This window comes from Ptychodera flava, chromosome 14 (genome assembly GCF_041260155.1).
Source record: "Ptychodera flava strain L36383 chromosome 14, AS_Pfla_20210202, whole genome shotgun sequence".
NCBI lineage: Eukaryota > Metazoa > Hemichordata > Enteropneusta > Ptychoderidae > Ptychodera > Ptychodera flava.
Window position 1 is genome coordinate 8,394,758 of NC_091941.1, and position 16,809 is coordinate 8,411,566.

Consider the following 16,809-nt stretch of genomic DNA (forward strand, 5'->3'; position numbering starts at 1 on the left):
CATGTGTGTATGAGAGATATACGCCCTTGCAATGGAGTGTAAATAAATAAAGAGTCACAGAGGCTAGGTTAGGTTATATAAACCATTTATTTTATTTATTCCGATCATTCAGAGCATGAAGAAAGAAGAGAAAATGATAGAGAAAACAGTGTGGAAAACTCAGAACTTATGGGTCGCCTGTGCTCTCGACTAGGACAGAAATTGTCCGGACAGTGGCCGGCCAGAACCGTTCACACCTGTTTTTTTGGTCGGCCACGAACCTGGCTAGGACAAGGGCCTAGTCTTTTTTGGCTAATGTGAATGGCCCTTCAGTTTCTTAGCTTTGACATATTAGAATTCTGATTTTTTTTGTATGTCACTATGATAAACGTTTGATTCAGCCATATTTGTTAACTTAGTATCGTTGCAACATATAACATCAACATTGCTGTTTGGAATCATGCCACTTCTATATTTGATGAGCAATATCATTGATTTTATTAACTGGGTTGCGATATGAAAAGAAAAAAAAAACATTTTTACAAACTATGACAATACAATGCTAGAAATGTGTTGGTCTGATGATTCAACATATTACAGCATCCAAACACAACTTGTGAGGTCTTAAATGTTTCTAGTCTACTTGAGTCCAAAAACAACTATGTATGACAAAACTACATATTTATACATGACAAAAATTCTGAAATTGACGACACCTCTTTTTCTCTGTCTACATATTTAAAATGCAACATGTTATATTACTTGTACAAACTTTGTACATGCAAACTGGCAAAATATACAAAAAGTGTAGTAAAACATCTATACATACATATCTTTATCTCTACCATGTTCATATATAGTATTGAATGTTGGTATTCAACAATGTTAACACTCCTTGTGCATGTGAAATCAATAATCTTACAGAGTCCAAAGCCTCTTTAACCATCTGAGCGCCAAAGGCAATTTTGGCCACCTTTATAAAATACACCCTTGTCAAATTTTTTCAAGTTTTTGCCAAAATTTTGATAAAAAACTGTAGCCAATGAAATGTGATGTTCATTTGGTCCAAAATTATCAAAAAAATTTCACAAAAGTTCATAAATGTTGGTAAAATGTCGCATTTAAATTTGGGTGGGAAAAATTTCAGCATTCCAAGGGTTAAGCAAGTTAATGTAAAGATCGTTCAGCCTTGCTTTCCGTGGTGGACTGAGTTTAAAACTTCAATAAATGTAACTAATATGTATGAGTGAAGGGATTAGCTGCTTCCACTGGCAAGAGATGACCTTTAACCTTAGTTTTTCCATCGTGATTGTGACATGTAAAAGGTAAATGCAAATGAAAGGGATTATTCTTGCATCATGGTATCTTATCATGTGTCATCTTTTTGACAGCTATTTGAATAATCTACTACCAAACACTGCAGATGGAAGCTAACAAATCCAAGAATATATACACACTTTACACTTGTTCTTTGCAGGAAAAAAGCCTTGTCTTGTGTTACTGTAGGACAAGTTGTATACTGTGAAATAGCGGAAATTCACAGGGCACAGATAGATGATCATCTACAGTGATTAATGATGCGATTATCAGACAGCAAGCTTCCGAGGTGTGCTTGTTTAGGATTTTAGATCACAAACTCTGTTGATTGGTTGAAAAACAGTCAGCTGACGATTTTCATAGCAGCTACAGGGGACAACATGTGTTGCCAGTCTCTCCTACAGCATTACTGACGAAGGCCTTACTTCTGTCTGAAATTACTGTTAAAAGTATAATCAAAACTCATTTTCTTTGAACCCAGAAAAGAGAATAAAATGTTTTTTTTTCTACATATTGCTAGCTGAAAGCAGCATATATTCAAAAGAAGGTGGAAGAAATTGTCAAAGAAGTCTGAAGGTTTTATTTACTTATAGACTGTCCACTTTGCCATCTTCAAAAAAGTCAAAAGTAAACAACATAATTTGAACTAATTTGGGAGAATTGGATTCTTCATATTTTTCAAATTGCTTAAAAGTGTTAGGTGCCCTATAGCTGAATGTTGCCATATTACAAAGTACTCATAAAAACAAGTGTATAACTTATACAGAAAAGCAGATGAGATTACATTATCAGATTAAACCGACATCACTTCACTATCCAATTATCCCAAATTAGTTCTAATTGTGTTAAATGTTTGATACATTCTCTAACCAATACAACCATATTTTATACTTTTATACTTGGCTGAGACATCCTTTCATTTAATTTGCAAATAAATTCACAAACATGCGAAAAGAAACACGTCAAATGTTATGTGATGTGGAAATGAATTTGTTTGAAGAAATTTTGAAGTCTGCAAAAAAACCAATGATTGTACTCTAGCTCTAGCTACATTGAAGGAAAACTAAAACGAAGCTGGCAAGAATTAGTCAAAACTTTCTAGCTTGAAGTGCTGTTCAGGAAAGTTAATCTTCTTTTTATAATCCTGTATTGTCTGTCGGCATAAAACTAAAATCTGCACACAACATTCTTTTTGGGTCTGTGTATTCAGTAGAAATGGATGTCAACCTTTTGTGTAATAGGAAGAACAATATGAAACTGATTGCGTAGGTTTCAGACAGTTGCCAGGAACTAGGTCTTAGAGTTGGTCAGATGCCCTGAATATTGTTAGCTGGTTGTAAAAAGCGCCCTCGTTGTTACCACCGCCAAAGACAATGATCTCTTGGCTCTAGTCTAGTGTTTTCCTTGTCTTTGCTGTCTGTACAGATCATGGTGTGTCCAGCCCTGGCAGTCACTGGCAAGGGATTCCGTAGTCCACACCATGTGTTGGTATCTGAGGGGAAAAGAAATGCAGTCCAAATAAAGAAGGACAAGAAAGGCATTTTCACAAAATTAACACTGCAATGGTTCTTTGTAACAGAGATGTATTCTTGAAATATTGGCACAAAGGTGACTGAGAGTGTACATTCATATTATGGAAAATATGACTAGAATTAAAAATGCACCTGTCGAGTCGAACAATAACTCTAAATGATACTATAGATTTTATGAATAGAGGCACCTACCAAGGTGGAAAATGAAAGAGTCACCAAGCGCCTGATCACCATTATATCCGCCATGTATCAAAATCCGATTGTTTGACAAACCAACTGCTGCATGCCAACTAAAACACATAATAGAGATAAAAGAAAATTAGTTTGGTCTGTATTGCAAAATGAATTAAGAGCTTTAGCTTGGCATTTGCAACATTCACCTGATCTGGATTTGTAACATTCAAAATACCATGCTTACTGAGGCAATTAATTTCCACACAGATGAGATCAAAATTATTAAAATGAACACCGATGATTTGATGGTGAAGACATTAAATTATTTTCTGTTTCTTAAGAAAAAGTGCTGGCATAATAATGCTACTAAGTAAATCCGTTGAACAATTTTAAAGACGGAGAATAAACTTTTAATTTGTCAGTTTTAATGTCTGTGGAAAGACCAGGTAAAGAGACCAGATATGAACTGAAATGCTCACGTGTTTCATTATATATTGCATTTATGTGCAAGTTTGAACCTTTGCTACATGCTTTGCTACATTTAAAGTGTTATGATCAACACAATGAATTTCACCACAGATCAATTCTAAAGGTCATTAAGTATTCAAATATGTAATTAGCTGAAATAAAAATAATTAATTTCTTTGAGTACTGTCATTGTATCACAATATAGCATGTGTAATTACCTTTGGTCAAGTCCTTCAAGCTCTATATGCCAAACCGTGAAAGCTTGTTAGCTATTTATGCAAATTATGAATTAGCTGACATGAAAATGCAAAATGACTTTCAATACTGTTATAACCTGGTATAATGATCAATGTACACAGCATGTTTCGCCAAATTTTATCAAGTAAATGCCAGTATATATCCCTAATTTGGAAGGTTCATTAAATATGCATATTGGGAATTGGCTGAAAAAAATGTCAAATGACTTTCAATAATCTTGTATCATAGTATCTTTAATGTACATAGCAAGTTTTGCCAACTTTGGTCAAGTCAAAACAGATAAATATCGCTAATAAATGCGGGATATCGGGCCGCAGGCGGGCGAAGATTGCATTATAAGCGCGCCAACCCAAACTCACTGCATGGACATCACATTTACGAAATCGAAGTCCAAAGTCAACTACGTCATTGTTAGAATAAGAGAGGTTTTCCATCACACGGGAGCATACCACCACAAATTTTGCACAGATGGCGTTGCACTGGCATTGAAAAAGGGTGCATGGGAGCATGGGAACGCGGGCAGTTTCCCTCGCTATGGGTAGGAAATGCATTGAGCAAGACACACTTCCGGGTTCGCAAAAAAACGAGGATCCCATTTACGGGGCGCTCAAATATAACTATTTGCTGTGATACATAGCAGAGGCGTATATGTTTGTGATGCTGAGAATAACATCAGTAAACAAATGACGGGTTTTAAAAGTTGACGTTTTTTGCGATGAAACAGACTTCTGAAGGTAGCTCGCTTGGGGAACACGTCATCCCGGCCGCTGTCCGCTTTGACCCCAGTAATTCACACTGGTTTTGGTCGGCCCCAGGTACCCAAGTCACTTCGACCCCGTCACACTTTTGCCTACATGTCCACGGAGACGATTCAACATGTTCCACAACAAAGCCAAGACAAAAATTGAAAATATCAATAAAATGGCTTCACAAAGGCTGAAATACACGATACTCGATGAAGTATGAAGTTTATGAAATGAAATCAAAATTGACAACACAAGTGTTTGTCTCGGGTAATACCACTTGAAGTTGAACTATTCTACAGACTGTTTTTTCCATACAGTGCAGTATTTGTCAGTGACAGTTAATCTTTGCAATACATTTTTTTGCGATGAGCTGGAAATTTGATTAATATCGAGTTAATGTACATAAATATTCTGTTATTTACTGGGACACGTTTATTTTCTCGATCCGCTATCTGCGGACTACGTGCTGAAGTACATTGACTGTTCATGTCAACGATCGTTTCTCCTCTGCAGAGTTTCTGTATCCCGTTCAACAACGCTGTACCTCGATCACACGATAGTGACGCTATGTAGCTGTGGCGCATTGAAACTTATCATAAAATGGCCACCTCGTCTAACAGTAACACGTATTGTCGGGATTATCGTACGGAAAAAAGACTGCAAAAGTAGACTTATGAATCTTCATCAGAATTGAACACATCATGATGTACACGAGTATCAACCGTGAATGCACGTTGAGCTCGGCAGTTACACAAGCATGGTACGCTACATGCATAGCCCTACGAGTATGGCGACAGTGTCCGGCTTTGGCTACGCCGCCTACCGGAGGTGGGAGGCGGCGTAGCCAAAGCCGGACACTCTCGTCATACTCGTAGGGCTAGCTACATGCACTGCCGCGATGCCGATCGTATGCATTCCAAGGCCTATCCCGGAATTTGTTTCACAAACAACCTCAAAGGAGAGCAAACATACTTCTATGGACAATGACGAACACGTTTCTTGGCGAAGCAAAATCAAAACAGTGCAGAAGTACATGAAGTAGGTCATGGCCTTGGACTCTGTGCACGAACCTGATTGGACACTTCAATACCTTTGACCCAAAGTTATTATTCATCAGCACTTCCATGCCATGAGGCTAGGTAGAGAACGTATGTACTCATTTCTGGCGATCGAGCAGCGAGGGAAACAATCAATTACCAAGGATAAAGCTAATTTGCTAAACGATATTTTATCTTGAATAGTGAGTTGAATGAGTAATAAAATATCATATTTTTAATGTTCAATACGAGGTTGAAACACGGAGGGACCGTGTTTGAAACCAGAGCTATCCAGCTGTAGCCAACCTGGACAAGCACATTTCACAGCGCCCTCAAACAGTCGATTGTTTTCACTTGTCATACGCGGCGTAACAGAAAAATTAAAACTTTCATAACTTCATTAATATCCAAGCCACGCCCACCAAAACCTTTTCAGTTCTAGCCATTTGAATTCTGAAGATGTCTACCAAATTTGACTGAAATACGTTCAGCCGTTTTTGAGAAAATGGACCAACAGACAGACAGACAGACACACAGACAGACAGACAGACAGACATCGCTGCGACATATGCTCACGTGTTCACACGTGAGCAAAAATGGGGAGATTCTGTATTAGGATTCGAAGCCTGCATTGCATCAAGAAGGCTCAGTGAAACTAAGAAAGAGTAAAATTACAAACATGATTTTTTGATACAAATTATGAATTTTAGAAATGTTAAACCATTTAATAAATGTAAAGTTACAACCATGATTGTCACAGACAATATGTATGATAGTTACCTTCTTGGAGATGGTGGCTTGCCAATGACATTGGGTTTCACAAAGTCCATTATACCTGAGGGATGAAATGGAAGACTTTTGACATGTGCCAAGGTGACTGCAAAAGTCAATGACTCATGTTTCTGCATAAAATGATTTGAAATTCAAGGGCATTTCATAATTGACTGAATAGTCAGATAGGACGCTCAACAGCAGTGTTTTTCTAATTTGCAAGAACTCAGAGTAATTTACATAAATTGACCATTACATAATATTTTCTGTAAAACAAAGATCCTCTTTACAATAGTACATTTTCATCAGCTTACAATCAAGAGTCATCAAAGTTTAATTTTCTTTCCCTTTCTTTCATCGGCCTGCTTGTCTTGAAAGTTTACAACAGACTCTGAGGCAATTTAAAGCCATGACTTGTCAAGTCCACGGTTTATTCTTGTATCTCACAAAATGCAAGCTGTGGGTGATGTAGATTGACAGAGCGGTATAGTTTTTTTTATTGCCATCATAGAGAACTTTGAGAGAAACATTGTAAGTTAAGGTAATATTATCACCGGTGTAATTATTGAAGAAATATACCCTCCAAAGCTATTTTCTTACCCTGTACCTCCCTCCCCTTAAGACCCAAAAGATAAAGTAAGGCAATCAGGTACAATTCTCAGAAATGAAAATAAAGACGTCAATGGCATCCATGATAGACTCAAAGGGCTGTCACTCATAGCACTCTCGACGCTCCCCCAAGAAGGGAAGCGTACAGAGCGCCATCAAGAGATGGATCTGTCAGTCTACCATGACAACTGATGTTATATTGAATTGATGATGGTTGTTTGAAGATATTACTGACTATTATGACTTTACTAATTCCAATAAAGTACGGACACTTAGGGTGCCTGTTTTATCAGCCTGCACAACAGCGCCCTCAGTACCCAAAAAAGCATATATGCTGAACTGCAATTAATCATAGTCATCAAGAAATTATGAAATGATTAGCCCAATAATTGAAGGATCTGTAAATCAATAACATACCTTATGTGAAATTTGTAACAAATATTAGTCATGAATGAATGAAACATGCAACATGCAACATATTTGGTGCCCACATGAAAAGACAGACATACAACACATGACAATCGGAATAGGAGATTGTGTGTGTACTTACAGAGATCGAGAACAAAGAGGTCTTGATAAGACACCGGAGCATCCCAGCCTCCAAAGATGACAAGACTCTCTCCAATAAGTGTTGCAGAGTGTCTGCAATTCACGGACAGCCATGAAAATTAGAATTAGTGGAATGATGAAAGTTTAAAAATTCTGATATGCTGGTATATGTCAAAATTTTCATGTCTACAAAGGCATTCTCTTCAGTGTAACAACATTCATCAAGTAAGTAACAAGTTCAGTTGTTACAAGACACCAGCTATAATTGCAAATTGTTCAAGTTTGTAAAATACTGGTAGATGTTTCACTATTCCAGCTTACAAAATCTAAATTACCCAGATTATAAGAATAACTCACCCTGATCTGGCACATGGTTTCTCACCCATTACAATTGGTTCATACCAATTCTCATTGGCTGTTTTTTGAAAACACGAAAGAAAGAAAAAGATCAACAAATGAACATTTCAAGGGGAAAGATAATTAATGCGTAATTTTTGTGAGGGTAATCTACACAAATCATGTTGTCTGGTGCTTTAATGTGATATCACATCTGTGGGAAACATTCACAATTCCTTGCATGACGTTTAGCCATCAATCATCAACTGTATGACGTAAAAAGGTTTGATCTACAGTAAACTGCATGCCCTTCGAAAGGAAAAATGCTAATTTTAGTCTTAGAGTTGACATTTTTAATTAAAATTGGTGTGTGGATGTACTTATAATGATACGTCATTATGGGTATGGAGATTTGCACACGCTACATGTTCCACTGTGGAGAGAGTCGATACCTGGTAGATGACAGGGAAAGTAGTGAAGGTTGTTGCCTTACCTGGATTATATACATGAAGTTCATTGCTACAGCCATCAGGTTCTGGGTCAGGATTTGGGAAGACGCCACCGAAGACAAATAATTCATTTCTGTATAGAGTAGTACTGTGGTAAGCTCTGGTTGGTGCTTTACCATTGGTCTAAAGACAGATTTAAATTGTTGACATTAAGAACAGAATCCTTTCTTTACTTTCTGCTTTTACACTTCAATCAGTAAAAGGCAAAAGCTGTACTCTTCTTTTATATAATTAAAAAATGTCTTCGATGAATGCTTTGCTAGGAAGTAATGAATTATTGTCTCTCTTGTTTTTGAAGCATAGATTCCTTTTTTTGGATGTCTATGATGACAGCAAACTCGAATGACTCTTGTTTATTACATATTTGCACACATTTTCCCCATGAGTTACTAAAGAGCCAGTTATGCTAATTTTCATGATTTTTTCATTATTTTTATTTTGCATATCAATTGCAAGTTCTTATTCTACTCCCAAAAGAATGTTGAAACATGCAATATTTAGGTGGTCAACATAGTGTCCAGATGCATGAAATGCAAGCTAGGCTCGACCAGAATTTATTTGTCAACATTAACGATGCGGTTTACACAGGGACAAGGAGAGTTGACAAGCTGCATACTGTGTATATCGACATGCTTTGGGGAGTAGAACAAGAAATAATGGTTGACATTAAAAATATTGAAAAAAAATCATCCACAGTTAAAGCATTACTGGCCCTTTGAGGGGTGACAGAGAAAAATGAATGGTGAGTATGTGGCACATTTTTCTAGCTTTAAAATGTAAATTTTCAGCCAATGTACATCTCAGAAGCTTTTAGCCAATTGGTTGACCGAAACTCATTGTTATTATTGAATCATTTCTACGCAGCCAAGCAGACACACAACAGCCCTAGTTTGAGACTCCTTAAGTCGCTGTAAAAATAATTACAATCTATCGATCAGAAACAACCTCTTCTCAGCTGCTGCACATCAGTGGTCAATTTTGCAGGGGTCTAAGAAATCTCACCTTGACCAGTGACCAGGTCCATGATTCAACATCAAGGACATGGACGTCATTGTACCATCGTAGGTTTTTGGAACCACCAAATACATAGACACACTTCACCAATGGATCATAAGTTGCAGTGTGACCCATTCTAAACTGAGGTTTGTTATTGTCCTGCTTAAGAATTGATGGGGTCTGCCAACTTTTCTTGTCTGAAAGAAATAATAAATTAGATGTTACACACTTTCACTACCATGGTTTGTCACAAACCCATTGTTATCAATGGTAAAAGTGGACTTGTTTGCAGGGCGTTGGGGTCAGAAGATCAAATTCTGGTAAGTACAAGTATGCTACACTATGATCACAGAAAATTTCAAGACTTGCAACTTTGTCCTAGGAGTATTTCAGCACTTTTCAAATATCCAATATACAATGTAAAAACCCTCTGAGTGCCATATTTTTTCCCGCCAAAATTTAGTGCAACATTTTGTAAATTTTTGTATATTTTTCTGTAATTTTTGTAATGGATTTAGACTGAATTGACATGATATCCTATTGGCTTCAGTTTTTCATGATAATTTCTGTGAAAATCTGAAGGAAATTGTTTGAGTTTCATTTTACAAAGGGGACAAAAACTGATGTTGGCGCTCAAAGGGTTAAAAAAGTGATTCTGGGACCAACTTGGACCAACTACAGCAAACATATTTTCACCATAATTTAACCTTTGATATTTCATGAAGCATAGGTGTCTAATCCACAACAATGACTCTGCTTCAATTGCATGTAGGTATGCTGAACAACATTGTCTTTTCTACATGAATGGATGAATAAATATTGCTTGACATGACAGAAACAGTCCACTAAGATGGGACACTGATCTTGTTTCTTTGCTTGTAGGGGTGGCCTGTACAGACAAGAATGGCAGACAGAATTGTTGGTGCCTGTCTTTGAATCTTTTCAAACATTTGACTTCATGTCTGTCAAAGAATTTATTGAATCTTGTCATGTCAATCACTGACCTGTTTCTAGAAGCCATACTGAATCTTTGCTCAGTTGCTGCTTGTTGCCCTGTCCACCAATCAGCAAAGCTTTGTCATCACCGATCATACACAGGGAATGACCCCATCTCTCACTTGGAGCTGAAATCAATGATTATAAAAACAGTGCTCTTGTTATAACCATACTCCAAGTAATTTAACATGTTCTTGAAATTGAATTCCACAATGTCTTATTAAAAAGACAATGTTTAGTGACAGAACTATGCTTAGCAAAATCTTGTATACCAATTATGGATGGAAATGGACAAACCTTGTAAGAAATGGTATGGTAATCATGTCTTCTGTGAGATACAAGTGCTTAATGCACATAGTTTCATGTTTACTTGACTCACTCAAAGTGGACATGGATACAGATATCATGTGTCTCCCTTGGGAAATTAACAAATACGCATGCATTATACTGACATCAGACTGTCTGTTCATGCAATGAATACGCCATGAATTCCTGCAGTGTTTCTATCTTATGAATTCTTTCTCATAATAGGATGAAGAGCAATACATTTTTACATATTTAACTACCTTTAGGTTCTTTGTTAGTTTTGGATTGTGACTGTGAATTCTGCTGTTTCCACTCTTCTTGTAGCTTCCTCTGCTTTGATGTACTTTTGGACTTTTTGGATTCTGATGTTGGAGTTGATTCAGGAGATGGAGTACTTGGTTTTCTTTTCTTTTTATTGCTACCCCTGGCTGATTTAGACTCTTCCTTCATTTTTTCAGCCTTTGGTGACAAAAAGATTTAAGGTAGAACGCACCTCGGGGACAGACATTCGGACTCTCAAACTTTTACAATTCTCTTCTGATATACCACATGTGGGGATTCATTTTAAAGCTCTTGGTGAAAGAAAACTTTTAACCGGCTTAGTTTTTCGAAATTCGAAAATTTTTATTTTTCCCCATAGAGTTAACACAGGGATTGCGGCCATTTTGAATTTCTAATATCGGTAAATCTTGAGTAAATTGTTTCTCTAGTACCAAAATTTGCACGGTGACCCCCTATTTTTATTCTTGATTTTGAAAGAGAATGATTGAAAGATTCCTTGAGGAAAATTAGAGCAAAAGTTTAAGTCTTTCACCTTCGAGGTGCATACTACCTTAAATGTCCTGTTACGGAAGCTGGTATGGAGTTGTAATGACCTAGAGACCTAATACTGGTACAACTGATAAGTGTGGCACACATTATAACCACAGCTATTTGGGTACTATGATACCATCACAGCTGTACTGTAAATATCATTGCAGGCTATAAGTTACAGCAAGTCTCTGACAACATTTTTATTGTTGGTAAAAGCGATGTGAGATAACTTTCTACGCTGTGCTAAACAAAGTCTGCAGAAAAAATGATAGTTTCAAATACCATCTTTACTTTTGTCTTGCATTAATATCTGATAGAATGAAAAATTGTAGGAAATAATTCGAAGATCGTTTAGACCTTATTTCCTTATGTCAAGTATCTGTCTTTGTATCTTCTACATTTCTCTGCTGCATTTGCATCCAACCTGCACTTCAATAAGATTACTCCAACCCTCGTCAACAGATTGTCAAGTGTCTGCAGTTAATCTGACATTTTTTGCAATATCAGAGATCAACACATAAATTAAATTAGGAAATTTCAAAACAAAAAACCCTACCTTTGGTGTGATAAATGTATCTGATTGTTTTTCTCCAAATTTCCTGTCTACCTTTGTGTTGCTTGGTTCAGCTTGTGATGCCATTGTATCTCTCTCAGATTCAAGTTCAAAGTCAAGTCCGCTGTCAGCCATGGATGACATACTCTGTTGACCTTCTTCTACCCTGACCTGCAACTTTGCCATTCGACCTTGAACTTGCATCTGTAAACTCTTGGCAAAAAGGTCATCTTTCCAGTCTTCTTGCCAACAGAAGGCTCTGTAATGTCATCGAGAGTGTTTATAAGAATAAGCATGGGCAAACTATGATTTTTTAAGAGGCATGAATTCCTTCAGGGCACCTCTTTTTTCCCAAAATCGCTTTAATTAGGGGATATCCCACCTGAAAAAGGAAGTTTGCGATAGGGCCTTCAATCTGGAAATCTTTCCTTACAAGTTTGAGTACTGAAAGATTCCTAGCTGAAACTACATCCAAATACCCTATGTTGACTTTGAGAGTTTGTAATGATCATTATGCAAATGAAAATGCAGATCCCAAAGAATATTGCACAGTTCAATCATGAAAGTTTCAAATGTATTTCAAGGAGCTGACATAAGAGCATTCAGAAGCTTTCTGAACTGAAGGTATGGCGTCTATAGTAAATACAATTTTATCACAAGTGCTGGTGAAGTTGAAAAATGCAAAATCAGAACATCTTGACATATTTGAGCGATGGATGCTGATCAGCATATCTATATGATAAAGTGACACAATATCTGCAATTGAATCTACCGATCAACTCGAGCAGGAACATGGCAGGCTAAATACATATTTTTGAAACTTTTTGTAGCCATTACTTCTTCTAAAAGGGAAAAAGCAGGAAAATGAAAGTTTTACAACTATAAAAACAACATGCAAACTCTGTCAGTGCATTTGTAAAATTGAAAAATATCCAGTAAAAATCTCTAATAGGAGTAGCATGCTTGTTGGAATGTCCTGAAAAATTGCCTTCCATCCATACCTAAATACTATGGTAGTAAATGCATCCCCTAGGACAATATTTAATTGCACTGTGGTTTTACTCTTGACTCTAAATGTGCTTACTATAAGATCATGACTGCTTGCTGAATGTTTCATATTGGTACATATTTTTATGATCAGATACACAAATAACAGTCGACAATGCTGTAAATACTTCATTAGGTTTGAAAATTACATTGTTAGTTTGTAACACTGACCTGTTTTGTTGTGAGAGAAAGCCAAGCTGAACTGGTTCTGTTTCATCATCAAGCAGTACCTTCACAGACAAGAGACTGTCTGGTTTGTACTTGTGCCAAGCGCCTACAGCATAGCAAACAATGTAGTCTGGGAGTGGCAGGGCAAAACGACAGTGAAAACCTCGGTCTTCACTCCTGAATGTCAATCAGATAATCAATGAATCATCACAAAAATGTTTTAAAAAATAACGTTCATGTTGTGAGCTCAGATGTTACAGTTTTTTAGAATTCTCAAATTTTAATTGGCAATGACTAGGTGACATGAAATCACATCATAAAAATATGACTGGATTAAGAGATACATGTATAGTCATGCAGTTACTTAAAAAATCTGTTAATTCCATGTATTCTACTGAGTTTTTTTCTGAAATAGACATGATGAACGATGAAGTACAATCATATTGTTGTTTCTCAACACATGATTCAGATCGTTTTCATTTCTCTTCAGATTACACTTAATTTATCAGTTACATTTTATATTCCACTTACATATATAATCATTATTCACTTACATATATAATCATTAAATCACAATCTCAAAGCTGACATACATAAAATTATCCCACAAACACTTGAAGGGATAATTTTGATGAGACATGTATAATATTTTCACATTTATTCAAATATCAATTTCCATAATTAATGAACAATAAATACATTTGCATGATTAATAAAATACAACAAATACATACTCTGACAAGTCTCCTTCATGAAAACACGAGTAAAATTGACCATATTATTTTCAAAGTTGCATACAATAATCAGTGCCACTGTTTATTGTCAATGGTCAGAGAAAATTTTCCTGAATCACCACTTGTTCTCTGGCTTAGTGGGTATTTTTTCTAAACAAGCCGGATATGCTTCTGGTTTACAATTAACAGTCAGTACTAAATAATTCTGTTATTTTTATTTCATTAAATGGGAAGTCAAGACATTTATTGGAAATAACGTTTAGTTTATGTTCAAATCGCCTGCCGACTGTACACTTGTACTAGTACTGTAGTCTGTAGTGACTTGGCATTCAACTTTGTGATAGATATGTTGCTTATCGAATATGCAGTCAGCAGCGTCATCAAATACAAACGGTAATTGTCACCTCTAAGTAGTATGATAATCACATTCTAATAAAGTACACAGTACGCATAATTGAATCAACTCAATGTACAACAACTGGAAAATGTGGCAAGTACGTAGCAACTCACACCATGTTGTGTAACACAAGCTTGCCCTATCATGATTCAAGGCTGTATAAGAAAAGAGACAAGACTATATCATATAGTATATGAGCATTAATTTTGGTCGGACCATGGAGATCTGTTCCCGCTTCTACGTCCATGCTAGGACGGGATCGGTGACACGACCGAACTAGTGGTAGACTTGTACGACTTTCCTTGACTAAAACACTGACCTACATAAACGACTGATCTTTCATTCTACCACTTTCCTAATCGAGTATCGGAGTAATCATTGCTGAATCCTACGCTATCAGTATCACATGGTGACCTGAATTATACAACTCGACAAGGACATAATATATCATTCAATAATCTCACCTGAACAACTCTTTGGGGCTCTCATTCGCCGACAACACTGCGAAAACTCTAATTTCCTCGTCTCCCATGGTCTCTGAGCACTTGTATCGCACTTTAGCGGGAATATCTTACACAGCGTTACACTGAACGCCCGAACACAGCAGCAGCTCAGGACCGCCTCAGCTTTTGACACTTGAAAATGGCGCGCAAGCACCCCTAAGTCGTTTCATTTTTGCATTTGTGCATAATTTATAGGTGCTTATGGGACCCCACATGTACATTTCTGATGCGTTCTATGCACAGGCGACCCAGACATTATTAATAAGCTTATTATTGAGTTTTTTTCACAGTTTTCTCTATCAGTTCCTCTCCTTTTCTTCATCACAGTCCCTCTATGGATATAGGGACTGTGTCTTCATGCTTTGACTGATCGGAGTAAATAAAATAAACGGTTATATAACCTTACCTAGCCTCTTGACTCTTTATTCATTTTACACCCCATTACAAGGACGTTTATCTCTCATATACACATCTTATGATTAATTAGTCAACAAAACTAATTATGCTAATCCGTGGACTTATCAAGGGTTGGTCAACATTGGAAAGATAGAGATGTAAATGAAAAAGGAGTTTTTAGTAACCTCTCCTATCTTTCGCGATGTTGACCAACCCATAAAATCGCTGATAAGTCCACGGATTATCATAATTAGTTTTAATAATTTGGTTTGTTTACTACGATCAGTCAAAGCATGAAGAAAAATAGAGGAACTGATAGAGAAAACTGAGAAAAACTCAATAATAAACATATTAATATGTCTGGGCCGCCTGTGTTCTATGTCTGCGGATATGAAGAGAGTCCACTTCTCCCCCCCCCCCCCCCCCCCCCCCCCCCCCCCCGATGAAAACACTCCCGAGATGGCTGGGTATCCATGTTCGTTTTCGCAAAATCTCAAGATACTGCTATCCGTTACATTTTTTGAGAAATTTGGGAGCATATTAGACCAAAAACACCGAACTAAGTTACAAAATCTAGGAGAGGAAGAGATTAAATATTACGATATTTATATTACACTCAATGATGTACAGAGCAATTAGATATTTTTCAATAATAACACATCATTGTTATCTTTACGAGCTTACTGCATTTCGAACCCCTTTTTTGCATCAGTTTTGCAATTAGAAGATTCAAACTTTACTTATTTGGGAAATTTGAGTAACAGTTAACCTTTCATTTCATGGGCCAGGTTTTCTTTGCCCGTTGAAAAAGTTCCTTTCCCCTGTTTTCACGGAGAGTGACAACGAACAAAACCTCTCCCATTTCCATGGTTTTTGGAGCACGCATGGATACCCAATACCCCTGAGGTGCCACAACCACCGGGCTTCGTCCTTGGTCCCTTCCAGCGCCAAGGCCTCCTCTTCACAGCTTTATTTGATTGAGCAATTGTCTGTAGAAGAGAAGATGGAGTGCGTTGATTGAGGCTTGGGAAAGTGCGCAATACCTTGTCGCATGTTAGCGTGAGTATAGTGAAAAGTTCTTCCGATGTTGTTAACCAATAGGCCTAGAGGTGAAAATTTCGCTTTCAAGGTTTTTCAATCGAAATGGAACTCACATTGCGCTTTAAAACACCAACTATGCCCATCATTTTATTGATTAATCGTTCCTCACAAACTTCAGAAGTTTGCACTATTATCATTTACATTTCCCAATTTTACAAAATTTAATATTACCGGCATTTCTGCACACGTAGACGCTTAACTCTGCGTGCAGATATTGTGTCGAACACTCCTCCAACCTATGATGTTATGGTGTCCAATCCTTGCCAAAATTACTGTTTTCTCTTAAGCTTGTGGTTTTCTAAATTCCGTTTTTTCACTTCAACATTTACATGTTATTTATATATAGCAACTTCAAGTATTTAAATCTGTAGTCGTCGATGGATGTTGCTATTTTTTAACAAGAACTTGCTGCACAGTCATACTCCCATAAAATAGAGAGAAGAATATAGGCTAGGCCTACTAGTATGTAAAGAAGGGACTTGCCTCGAAAATGTCTAGATTCATCCATCAACCC

At 36.9% G+C, this 16,809-nt stretch overlaps 1 protein-coding gene across 1 annotated transcript; it reads right to left on the reverse strand.

Moving 5' to 3' along the window:
• Window positions 1–453: 453 nt before the first annotated feature.
• LOC139149203 (rab9 effector protein with kelch motifs-like) lies at window positions 454–14,961 on the reverse strand. Its single transcript, XM_070720774.1, has 12 exons — window positions 14,760–14,961; window positions 13,168–13,341; window positions 11,953–12,208; window positions 10,844–11,042; window positions 10,286–10,405; window positions 9,288–9,478; window positions 8,270–8,408; window positions 7,798–7,855; window positions 7,442–7,533; window positions 6,292–6,346; window positions 3,021–3,118; window positions 454–2,788 (listed from the first exon to the last, which is right to left on the reverse strand). Exons 1-12 carry the CDS (start codon window positions 14,825–14,827, stop codon window positions 2,652–2,654), a joined length of 1,587 nt encoding a protein of 528 aa, XP_070576875.1. The 5' UTR covers window positions 14,828–14,961; the 3' UTR covers window positions 454–2,651.
• Between the last annotated feature and the right edge of the window lie 1,848 nt (window positions 14,962–16,809).